This window comes from Neophocaena asiaeorientalis, unplaced genomic scaffold (genome assembly GCF_003031525.2).
Source record: "Neophocaena asiaeorientalis asiaeorientalis breed wild unplaced genomic scaffold, Neophocaena_asiaeorientalis_V1.1 scaffold43, whole genome shotgun sequence".
Lineage (NCBI taxonomy): Eukaryota > Metazoa > Chordata > Mammalia > Artiodactyla > Phocoenidae > Neophocaena > Neophocaena asiaeorientalis.
Genome location: NW_020173674.1, coordinates 7,171,778 through 7,182,718, shown reverse-complemented (window position 1 = coordinate 7,182,718; position 10,941 = coordinate 7,171,778). Strand labels below are relative to the sequence as shown.

At 57.0% G+C, this 10,941-nt stretch overlaps 2 protein-coding genes across 2 annotated transcripts; one reads left to right on the top strand and one right to left on the bottom strand.

The window, feature by feature from the left end:
- Positions 1 to 6: 6 nt before the first annotated feature.
- On the top strand, positions 7 to 3,722 carry MRPL49 (mitochondrial ribosomal protein L49). The gene is made up of 4 exons (XM_024748856.1): positions 7 to 94; positions 1,096 to 1,246; positions 2,072 to 2,196; positions 2,306 to 3,722. Exons 1-4 carry the CDS (start codon positions 17 to 19, stop codon positions 2,450 to 2,452), a joined length of 501 nt encoding a protein of 166 aa, XP_024604624.1. The 5' UTR covers positions 7 to 16; the 3' UTR covers positions 2,453 to 3,722.
- SYVN1 (synoviolin 1) lies at positions 3,630 to 10,711 on the bottom strand. Its single transcript, XM_024748857.1, has 16 exons — positions 10,607 to 10,711; positions 9,614 to 9,762; positions 9,296 to 9,388; positions 9,054 to 9,206; positions 8,883 to 8,931; positions 8,364 to 8,467; positions 7,589 to 7,715; positions 7,392 to 7,491; positions 7,249 to 7,314; positions 7,036 to 7,152; positions 6,841 to 6,941; positions 6,440 to 6,661; positions 6,190 to 6,342; positions 5,914 to 6,100; positions 4,934 to 5,085; positions 3,630 to 4,857 (listed from the first exon to the last, which is right to left on the bottom strand). The coding sequence occupies exons 2-16, from the start codon at positions 9,743 to 9,745 to the stop codon at positions 4,751 to 4,753; spliced, it is 1,863 nt and encodes a 620-aa protein (XP_024604625.1). The 5' UTR covers positions 9,746 to 9,762; positions 10,607 to 10,711; the 3' UTR covers positions 3,630 to 4,750.
- Between the last annotated feature and the right edge of the window lie 230 nt (positions 10,712 to 10,941).

The following is a 10,941-nucleotide window of genomic DNA, read 5'->3' as shown; positions in this document are numbered from 1 at the left end:
TACGGGGGAGTTCAAGATGGCAGCTACCGTGTTTCGGACTGTGCAGCGAGGCTGGAGGACCGGTGTCCCGCCGGGCTGCGGGCTGCGGCGACTGGTGAGAGCGCTGACCCTGAAGCTGGGGGCAGAGGGCTGGGTGGAGGCTCACCGTATTTCTTGTAGTCTAAAAACCGCGTGCCTACCTAGGGGGCACTTTTCTGGAGCTCAGATAAAAGATTGACAGGGAAGGTGGCAGGGCTTGGAGCGCGTTTCGGAGTGTGGGGCTTGAAATATGATTGGAGGACAACTTGAGTTAGTTGGAACTGGGAGGTGCTGCACATAGACTCTCGCTGCCTAGTGTTTTGAAGGGGAAACCGTACCGGAGTGTGGGAATTGGCCCCAGATCGTTGGCGACACTTCTGAGAACCTAGGACTCACGATATATAGGCCACTTCATCTTCTCATTCTCATTGTAACCCTGGGGCCTATCAGGAGTCCAGGGTATCTGTTGGGAGAAGTATAGGAGGACAGACTCTGGAATGTGACCTTAGGTAGATTGTTTGCTAGTGTCTTAATCTTTCTTGGATGTACACCGGGGGGTAATAAAATACCTGACTTGTCGAATTAAGTTGTAAGCACTTAGTGCCTGGTGGTGTCCGTATGAGGCCGAAATATTCCAGGTGAGGGAGGGTCACATCGGATGAGTGTGAGTGGGAAATTTTCACGATTGCTGAAAGAGCCTAACCCAGAACTAGAATATTTCAGTAGAATCTTCACAGGAAACTTTAAAATACTGAAAAATGCCGTATTGGTCACACTTACGGTTACCCAGCTTTTCAGATGTATACACACACTTCTCATTTGAGTCCCACAAAAATCCTGAGAGAGGCAGGCCCTTCCGAGTTCCTGAACTTCTTTTTCAGACCCACTTGTACCCTGCACTCTAGCAAACTGAAGTCTGGTGCTTTCCTACCTCCAGCCTTTTATATTTATACTATTCTCTCTGCTTGTCATGTTTCCTTTTTCTACTTAACTGAAGTTCTCCCTATTCTGGGGTGGTGGGTGGGGCGTGGGGGATGGGTAGGCTGATGGAGAGATTTTTTTTTTTCCCCCCCTCAGAGCCAGACCCAGGGGCCTCCTGATTACCCCAGCTTCGTGGAGTCTGTGGATGAATACCGTTTTGTGGAGCGCCTGTTACCCCCCACCAGCATCCCAAAGCCCCCAAAGCATGAACATTATCCCACTTCTAGTGGCTGGCAGCCCCCCAGAGGTGAGCTGGGTGATGGGGATGGCTTGAAGGCTGCAGGGAAACATCCCCCTCCTTAGAGATCTATCTGCCCTGGCTGAGGCTCTGTACTCCCCAGAGGGTTCAGGACTTGTGTTGAGATCTCTCAGAGCTAGCATCTGTCTTACGTTCAACAAAGGGCCCAGGATCGGAGACCTGTTTGGCTAGTACCCATCCATCCACACTACTGGGGTGAGGGCTTCCCATGTAGGAAAAGTGAAGCATAGAGAGAAGACCCAAGAATTTGGACCCCCACCTCCACCCCCGGCCATAATTGAGAACACAGCTTGGGAGGTGGGCAGTTCTGGGTCCAAATGTGGCTTTGCTGTCTATTGCCAGTATGGTTGAGTTAGTCACTTAGCTTCTCCCAACCTCAGCTGCAGTAAAACAGAGATCATCTGCTCAGCACATAACGCGTGTCATGCAGAGCCCAGCCTGCGTTAGGTGTTCAGTTCTTATAAACCCCCATCCTTTTGTGCCAGAGATTGATTTTAGCCTCCCCTACCCAGTGGAGAAGGGCAAGGATTGGCTCCAGAGGGGGACTCAAAGATCCCGGGAGGCATAGCCCTGACCTCGTTTCTTCTTGAGCACCTTCTGGTGCCAGGTCTGTGCTGGGCCTTGAGGTACCAGGGTGAACAAGCTGCTCCTGGCTCTAAACTTAGGGAAAGAGCAGGTCTCCTGATCTGAAGTCTGGAGGTGGCTTTGCTGTTAGGTTCACTGACCCCCTGCACACTCTGAGGAGAAAGGCCTTGGCTGAGGTGAGATGAAGTCTGGGAACATTTGACTTATCACTGTCCCTCTCTGTCATAGACCCCCCACCCAACCTGCCCTACTTTGTGCGACGCTCTCGTATGCACAACATCCCAGTCTACAAGGACATCACGCATGGAAACCGTCAGATGACTGTGATCCGGAAGGTGGAGGGGGACATTTGGGTAAGTGGGTGGGTGGGTCAGGGTCCGATTCTGACCTTTCAGGGCTGAAGGGATGGGAACCCTCTAGAGGGAAAGGTCTTACCAGGCCTGATTCATCATCTTCCCCCAGGCCCTGCAGAAGGATGTGGAAGATTTTCTGAGCCCGCTGCTGGGGAAGACACCTATCACCCAGGTCAATGAGGTGACAGGTACCCTTCGGGTCAAGGGCTACTTTGATCAGCAGCTCAAAGCCTGGCTTCTGGAGAAGGGCTTCTGAAGCCCAGCTGAGCAGCCTGCATGACCAGCGTCCCCCTGCGACTGGAGTGCTGGGGATCTCAGGAGGAGGGGAGAGGCTGTTGAGGCAGCTAGGGGAAAGGGGCACAGAGACCAGGGCTGAGGGCCTTGGAGCAGGCCTTGTTTGCATAAAGGAGGAAATGGGACTCTGTATAGGTGCCAGCACGGGGGGAGGGCTGTCTAATATTGGAGACCCACCAGGAACAGCCAAGCTAGGGGGGAGCATTAATTCCTCCACCCCCCCACTTTGGCGTGTTCCTGCTTTCCCTTCATTGGAGCTCCTTGGACTCAGCTATTCAAGCTGTAGAGCTGGTTGACTGCCCCTCTGTTGGAAGCAGTAGCCCAGCCCGGTTTACAGGAGGGTAGCACAGGGCAGACCCATTGGGCACATTCCTTCCTTGGCCCGCAGACCCTCACTGCGGCAGAAAAATCCCTGAGCCCTTGCTCTAGGTCATACCTGACTTGGTAGAGGCTACAGAGAACACAACACGACTCAGACGTGGGTCCTGGAGGTCTTCAGTTCCAAGTGTAGTGCACGTCAGCCCCTCGGCTCATTCCTTTTACCCATGGAGAGGCAAAAAGGCCAGTCACCTTTATTCCATTCCATATTGAGTTGGGTCTGACTGGGTTTCCAGCTCCAGCAAATTAAGTGATTAGCTTTAGCTGGTCTGCCCACAAGGGGCTCCTTGAGAGCTCCTAGCAGCCCAGCACAGGGCCATCCTTCCCAGGTTGCTGACCTAGTATCAAGGCTGGACAGGGGGTTTGCAGGCAGGAAGATGCTGACCTTTTGTCCCTGCCATCCCATCCCACCCCAGCCAAGGAACCTTCACACCTGCCCCATCCTTGGGAGTCACAAGGGCCAAAAGCCAGAATTCCCACCCCATCTCAGCAGCAAGCTGGCTTAAGACAGGGTTCAGAGCCTGGCTCCCCTACTTGCTCTGACCTAAGGCAGGGTACTTAACCTTTCTGGGGTTCAGTTTCTTCATATGTAAAATGGGTATATCTTTCTAATACCTTAATATTCAACATTGTGCCCAAGAACAGTGTTGGCTTGTGTAAGTAAACCCTCACTCCTGGAGATTCCAGGCCACTCTCGAGTCTACGGCCTGAGTTAAGAAAAAGGAGCATGGCACACTGATCCTATCACACCAGTTCCACCAGTCATTAATGCAAGTTTTTATTTGGCTGTATATACAATTTAAGCTATTAAAATTTGTACAATATTTACAAATTAAATAATCATCTGAAACTGTCTCCAGCAACTCCTGTAACACAACACCGAGGGGCAAAAGACAGGGGCAGGCAACGCCTTGGCTCCTGTCGTCCCCACCTGGCCCAGAGCCTTTTCTAAACTGGAAAGACAGGGAGCTTGGCACTCCTGCTCCCCTTTCCTGGGGTCAAGCATTCAAATTCAAAGACAAAATTTAAGCCAAAAGACAATAGCAAGGAAGTAATTCCAATTCTTCTAAACTCAAGAAAAATTCTGTAAGTTAAGAAGTTGCCTTCTGTAGGTTCTGGGGCTTGCAGTGGTTCAGAAGCAGACACAAGAGCCCTCAGCCTAGAGTGAGGTTGCACTGGCTGCTGGGTGAGACCAGGGACAGTCTCACCTCAGACAAACTGCAGGGAGAAAAGGGCCTGGGGGGGAGGGGCAGAGCAGGGCCCTTCAGTGCTGCCGGCCTGCTTCTCCACCCCAGACACTCCTTTCCCTGAGCTGTGTGGTTGCCAGTAAGACATGGAAATGCCACAGGGCACAAGGGGCACAGCCACCACCACAAAGGGCTCCTGGGGAGTTCGGTTAAGAAAAGGACATCAGTACCAGTCTTCGTGGCTGGGCCCGGGAGCAAGTTCCTGGCCTACCTCCAGCCCCTTGAGTCCACACTTGGGAACGGGAACTAATACTGTTCGGCACTGCAGCGTGACTCCACACACAAGGGGGGCTCGGAGGGGCTCCCCTTCTCCCAGAAAGGGACTGGGTGGGTCAGAGGGCTTCTCAGACACTGCACCTTTCTGTCTTCGTGGCCCCAGCAGAACACAGCGCTGAAGGGTTGGACAGGAAGGCTGGAACTGACCCAAGATCCCCATGGCTGCCCGGGACTGTAAGGGCTGGAGTCAGCTGGGGCCTCAGGCCTCTTTCCACTTGGTCAGATGCCACCTCCTCTGTCTCAGAGCTGGGGGTTACTACTCCCTGGTGCAGATAGAGAGGGAGCTGCCACTTGGTGGCAGGACGTGTTCCAGCGCGGACTGCTCAAGAGTGGGGGCAGGGGCCAGGACTGGGGCAGTGTCAGTGGGCAACAGGGGACTCCAACTTCTGCAGGCGACGGCGGCGGAGCTCTGCTGCGTCAGGCTCCCCATCCTCAGGCAGCTCCTCGGTGCCCGCTGACTCAGGAGCTGGGGACAGAGAGGTCCAGAAGCGGAACCCAGAGAAGTCCCCTGCCCCACCCCACTGTAGGCTGACCGCAACTACCTGAAGGCTTTTCAGGTTCAGGGGCTGGCGGGGAGGCTCCCAGGGATGGGGTGGTGGCCTCAGAGCTGGGGGTGCTGGTGGAGAAGGCAGCAGTGACAGCTGTAGGGGCAGTCTCCTCAGTGGGGTTGGCTGAGGTGGCAGGCCGGGGGGGCCTAGGAAGAGAAGGGACAAGAGGAGGGCCTTGGCATCCTGGCACGACTCGAGAGGTTCTGCCCTCCGTGAGCCTTGTGGGGTGCACTCCAGCGCCGATGTGCCTCGCAGCCCCAGTGACGCAGACACGACTGAACACATGTTGAATGATACTTGGAATTCTATACCACAGATTGATTGTAAACCACTTGCAGGCAGGGACCGTTGGCCTTGTTCACTGTTACACTGCAGAGTTGCCGCTCTGAGATGCCAGGCACCTTCTAGAGTACCAACTAAGACAGTGCACTGAACAACACAAAGCACGCAGGTCTCAGACTCAAGCTCCACTCCAAGTCTGTACCGACATTGCTGGGTGCCAGCACTTTGGTCTATGTCCCCTGCGAATAGGCCTTAGAACTCTATTCAAATAAGGTAATGAAGGTCACAGAGCAAGTGAGTAATAAGATCAGGACTTGAATTCGGGCCAAGCTGGCTCCAAGTGACTTTGTATTTGCTGTCTCAGATCAGGGGCAGTGATTCCCAGTCAAAGTGTCACCCTGTGTCAAGAGAGTATACGTGATTAAAGTACTGGGAATTATATACAAGGACAAGATTCAAGGATAGCTCTCTAATAAACACCACTCCTCCTTAGATCCAGACAGGCCTTCTGCAGTGGGAAGATAAAAAGGCACCAAGAACCCCGACACCTTGGGTGTGCCTATAGATAGAATGCCTGAATCGATACATATCACAGGGTGGCAGGGGAGAAAAAGGCCCAGAACGGCTGCTGGGGGCCTTCTCTCGGCAGCCCCACACCCCTGCTGCCCACCCTGGCCCCCGTGTAGGCGTACCCGAGGGAGGCGAGCACGGTGAGGTACTGGTTGATCTGCAGCATGGCGGCATCCAGCAGCGTGTGGATGTTGCGCAGGCTCTGTAGCCGGGCCTCCAGGTGCTGCCGCTCGTGGCCTTCCAGAGCCCGCAGCTCCTCTGGGGTCAGCCCAGCAAAGCCGGCAGGAGGCACAGGCATCGGGGGGAAGGCTGGAGAGAGAGAGAGAGGCTCAGCCTGGGCTGCCTGGGCCTGACACCCCCCCACCTCCCAAAACAACCCCAAGAGCGGCCCAGCTCACCAAAGGGTGGAGGCAGTGGCATGCCCATCCACGGGGGAGGGAAGGGGAAGCCTGGGGCAGGGCCAGCGTCAGGGGTGGAGGCCGAGCCAGGTGCTGGGGCAGAGGCAGCAGAACCAGCTGTGGTTGTGGCTGCTCCACTGGGCCGAGAAAGGGCTGCGAAAGAGTAAGAACAGGAAGTTAGTCCGTGCTGAGGGGCCTCTGCTTCCCTTCCTTCCACCGCCCTGGCTGGCGTGCTACCCAAAAGACTCACCTGCACTGGTGGACGGAGGGGCCACAGCGTCTCCAGAGCTGGGGGGAGGTGGGACAGGAGGAAAGGGGCCCATGGGGGGCCACAGCGGGAACATGCCTGGAGGGAAGGGAGGCAGGAGGCCCTGGGCGACTGCAGAGAGAGGACGGGGTGGTGAGAAAAGGTCCAAACTGAGATAGAGCCAAATCGCAGGCAAGGGACTGGGTGTTGGGGCTCTGTCCTCTGCTCCCACAGGCCCTCTCTGAGCCCAGCACGGATCAGACATGACCGCAATCATCTGCGTCTCTTCCCGTGACCAGCCCCCCGGCCCCAGACTGAGCTTCGAGTGCAGCGACTCTGATTCACCTCCGCATTTCCCACTCCCAGTCTGGGGCGAGAACCCAGCAGTGTGCTGGATGGCCAGTGGGCAGGGGGCGGTGGTGACTGGGTCGGCAGCGACGCCCGAAGGACATCCATACGGCAGGTGGGGCAGGTCTGCTGCCGCTGGAACCAGGAGCGCAGGCAGCTGGGGGTCAAGACCAGGCAACAGTTAGCAGGTGCCTCGGGGTCTGCCTTCCAAAGCCGCTCCCTCATGTGCAGGCTGCTCAGGGCATCTCCACCTGGTGTGGAAAATGTGGTTGCAGGGCAGTCTCTTGGCACCAGTCACCATCTCTTCTCGGCAGATGATGCAGACGTTGTCCATCGCCTGGAGTTCCTCTGGGGTGGCGTCTGGATACCTGGTTAGGACAGACCAAGGACACGTCAAGACCAGAGCTGGAGGCAGGGGCACCTGGGGCACGGCCTGGGCGAGCAGCTAGGACACGCCCACTTACAGTGTGTTCATGTTGCGGATAGCTCGGCGAGACATGATGGCATCTGTCACAGCTTTCTTGAACTGCCTGAAAAGACAGTTTCAGTAGAAGGAGGGAGACGGAGGGGAGGGGTCAGAGCTGGGGCAGGGCAGGGCTAGGCTCACCTCATGGCCAGGTACATAGGCCGGATGGCAAAGAGAGGGAAAGTGTGCACCTTGATCATGATGGTCATGAAAGCCATGTACAGCAGAACCTTGATAAAGCCTGGGGGCAAGGGGTGCAGAGAGCGGCAGGTCACAGGGCCTGGGAGGCAGGGCTGGGGACACTGGTGCAGGTCAGGGGAGGTCCAGGCCCGTCTCACCTGTAAACAGCTCCGTGTAGAGCATGTACACGGCCTTATTGTCCCAGGGATTCTCGCTCTGGAGGTCCACAGAGTGCAGCACGTACTTGATGAAGATGGTGAGCACCATAGTCATCAGGATGGCATACTGGGGGTGGGGGGTGGACATATGAACACAGGCCCCGGGCTCCAGCCAAACCGCTGTCCCCAGGCCCGTGCACAGCGGAGGGCCACGGTACAAGCACAGGCTTGGACACAGCCGGGGTCCTCCTAGCTTCTCCACTCACTAGCTAGTGTGACTTTCAGCAACTCGTAGACCTCTCTGAACCTCAGTTTGCTTGTCTGTAAATGACAGAATTAACTGTTCCTTTATAACAACGTTGTTTTGCTGATTAAAAGAGATGCAGGTCAAGTGCTCAGCACAGGGCCCGGCATACAGTAAGCACTCAACAGACGTGAACTGTTGTCACTGGACACGTTCTTCCTCTGCTGGGGACACACCTCCCCAGCTGTCCATCAAGCTAATTCCTTCTGTCCATCGACAGCCAGCTCCTCTGGCATCAACTTCCAGGAAGCCTTCCCTGAGCGCCAGGTCAGGGCTCCTCCTCCACACGCGCCTTTCTGCGCCGTCCCCGCTCTCCTAGGAGTGCGTAGAGGGCAGGGGCTGGGACTGACTGATGGCTGCTCCTTGGTGGCCCACACGGGCTGGCCACAGAGCAGGTGCTCGATAAAGGTTTGTCAGGGCACAACAGTGCCACCTTGGGCTTGTCCTCCCAACCTCCCAAGCCAGTTTTACCTCAAAGCCAAACACCAGCTGCACAGAGGCCCCACGGGTCAGGATGCTGTGATAGGCATGGCTGACGAAGAGGAAGTCCAGGATACCCAGGAGGAACATAAGGGCTGTGGGGACCCCCCAAATGGGAGGTTGGTGGGGTCAGCCCAGGGCCTGACAGCCACTTCCTGCTCTAAGACAGCTCCCACCCTCAAGCCCACCACGGCCCTAGCCATCTAGTCAGGTGGGTACACTCCACTGAACCCAGCCCCCTGGGAACTCCAGTTCTGCCTAGGGGTGGCCCAAGCTCCAGGTGAGGAGGCAAAGAGCTAAGGGGCTAGGCAGTTGAGAAGCCCTGGAGTGGAACAGGCAGAGATGATGCAAATTAACTTCCTAAATTATCTTTCCTGTACAGCTGAGGGCCGAGGGCAGCCTGTGCTGCACGGTACAGGTCCATGGTTAGTGACTTTTCATGTTCCAGTCCTTCATGGTGCCTCTTCTCCCTCCAGCTCCCTCCTCTCCGCTCCCATGGGTCTCACTCACAGACAATGCGGCAGTGAAAGAGCCAGGAGATATTGGGGCTGCGTTCCATCTGAGGCAGAGGAGAGAGGGGGCCCGTCAGGAAGGCTGGGGCTCACCCCATGTCCCCAACCCAGCCATCACTCCACAAGCCAGCCCTCTGTCTGCTCCAGAGAACCCCCCGACCCAACTCACAAAGTCCACACGGTCCTCAGCCAGCCAGTGAAAGCACTTGAGGAAGAGAAGGAGAGTGAAGAGTGCCACAAAGCGGGGGCTAAAGTCATCCCGAAAAACAGTGAAGGCCAGACAAGTCTCAGTGACAGCGTACCAGGAACGTTCCAGAAGATGCTGCAGGTTGGGCAAGGAATGATGTGGAACTCAGACATTCTGCTTGCCCAGCTCCCTGCCCCTCACCTTTGGAGCCATGAACATCTCACCTCCATCTCTGCCGCCCTCAGCTGTCCGAAGAACACCTTGCCCATCACCTTGCCCAAGAGGAAGACAAGGACGAAGGCCTGGATGTACAGGACCTAGGAGTGAGGAGAGGCTATGGTTTGAGGTCGCTTTCTGCTTTGCTCTGTCCGGGGCTCATCACTCAGGAGCCTCTCCACATCCCCATCACAATTTGTTCAAAGTTAGGCCCGGCAGCTACTTCACTTGTCCCCCGCTTACCTGACCTTTAGCCCCACCCCTCTCTCAAACAGACTCCTCCTTCCCTCCCAGGGAGTTCCTCCCTCCCTGAGCCCTGAACTCACTGCCATGCTGGGGCTTGACTTGGTCAAGTACACCACGGTGGGGTAGAACTGGTGCTTGAGGTAGTAGGCGTGAGCCACCACGGCCCCGGTCAGCGCCAGGCTGGCCGCCATCATCACGGCGGTGCGGAACATTGCCCTGGCCTAGGGACCTGCAGGGGGAAAGGACTGTGTGATGCTCAATACTGGGCACACCTAGCACAGTGCCTGAGACGCAGTGCTAACAAACAGGAGGAAGAAAAGGAAACCTCACTTCGTCCTCACCATCATCGCATCAAGAACAGCATATACTCCCCCATTTTACAAATTAGAAGACTGAGACTCAAAGGGGTTAAGTGATCACACTGACGCAAGGCCAGCAGCCTGGGTTAGTCTTGTTTCAGATCTAGGGCTCTTTCCACGCCGCCTGCCAGACCGCCGCCTCCAGGGAAGAATGAGGAAAGGCAGCAAAGTCGGAGGAGGAGGGAACTGCTCCCAGTGTCCCTAAAGTGACGGTGATGGAGTGGGATGCAAAAGCAGAAATCTCCCGCAGCGGGAACGTGCGGCCTGGACCGGGAGAAGCCAAGGCGCTGGGGGGCGCAGCCGGGCAGGCGACAGCGCCGGTGACAGCTCCGCCAGGGTGGGCAGCTCCGACGCGCGCCCCGCGGGAGCGGGCGGGGTACGTCAGGTTGGAACCCTGGCGCTCCCCAACCCCCGGGGCAGTGTCAACTCGGGGCACCGGAGAAACGGCCGACCGTCAGGATGCAGGGGCGGGACGGAGAGGGACCCGGGTCGCCTCCACGGTCGCACACCTGTAAACGCCAGGAGCTGCGAGCGTCGCAGACGGGGCCGAGGCTCTGAGAGCGGCCGCGCGGGAGCCTGTCTACGGCCAGATGACAGGCCGAAAGCGGGCGACGGGGCTGAGGGGGCGCGCCGACCCCGGAGACCTGAAGGGGAAAGATCCAGGTCCCGACTCCAACCCCAACCCGGGCCCGACCCCGGCCCCGGCCCACTCACCAGGTGCCCAGCGCCGCGAGCCCGCTCAAACCCCGCGACTGCGGAGGCGACTCCGATTAACAACACTCCCCACCCACTGCGAGCCGGAACTTCGGGAGTGAGACACCTCACTTCCGGCGGGGCGGGGCGGGGAATGGATCGTACCAAGTGCCGCTTTCCCTTGCCCGCGCAGCGCGCTCCGCGCGGTGCCGGGAACAGTAGTCCCACCACCCAACTGGGGTTCGTGCTCACGGTTCTAGCGACAGATGGGAGAGGTGGTCTAAGCGGAATAGGCAATCCGGAGAGGATTACAGACTCCCTATTTATTAGTCACAGATGGTATCGTCTGCACCTCT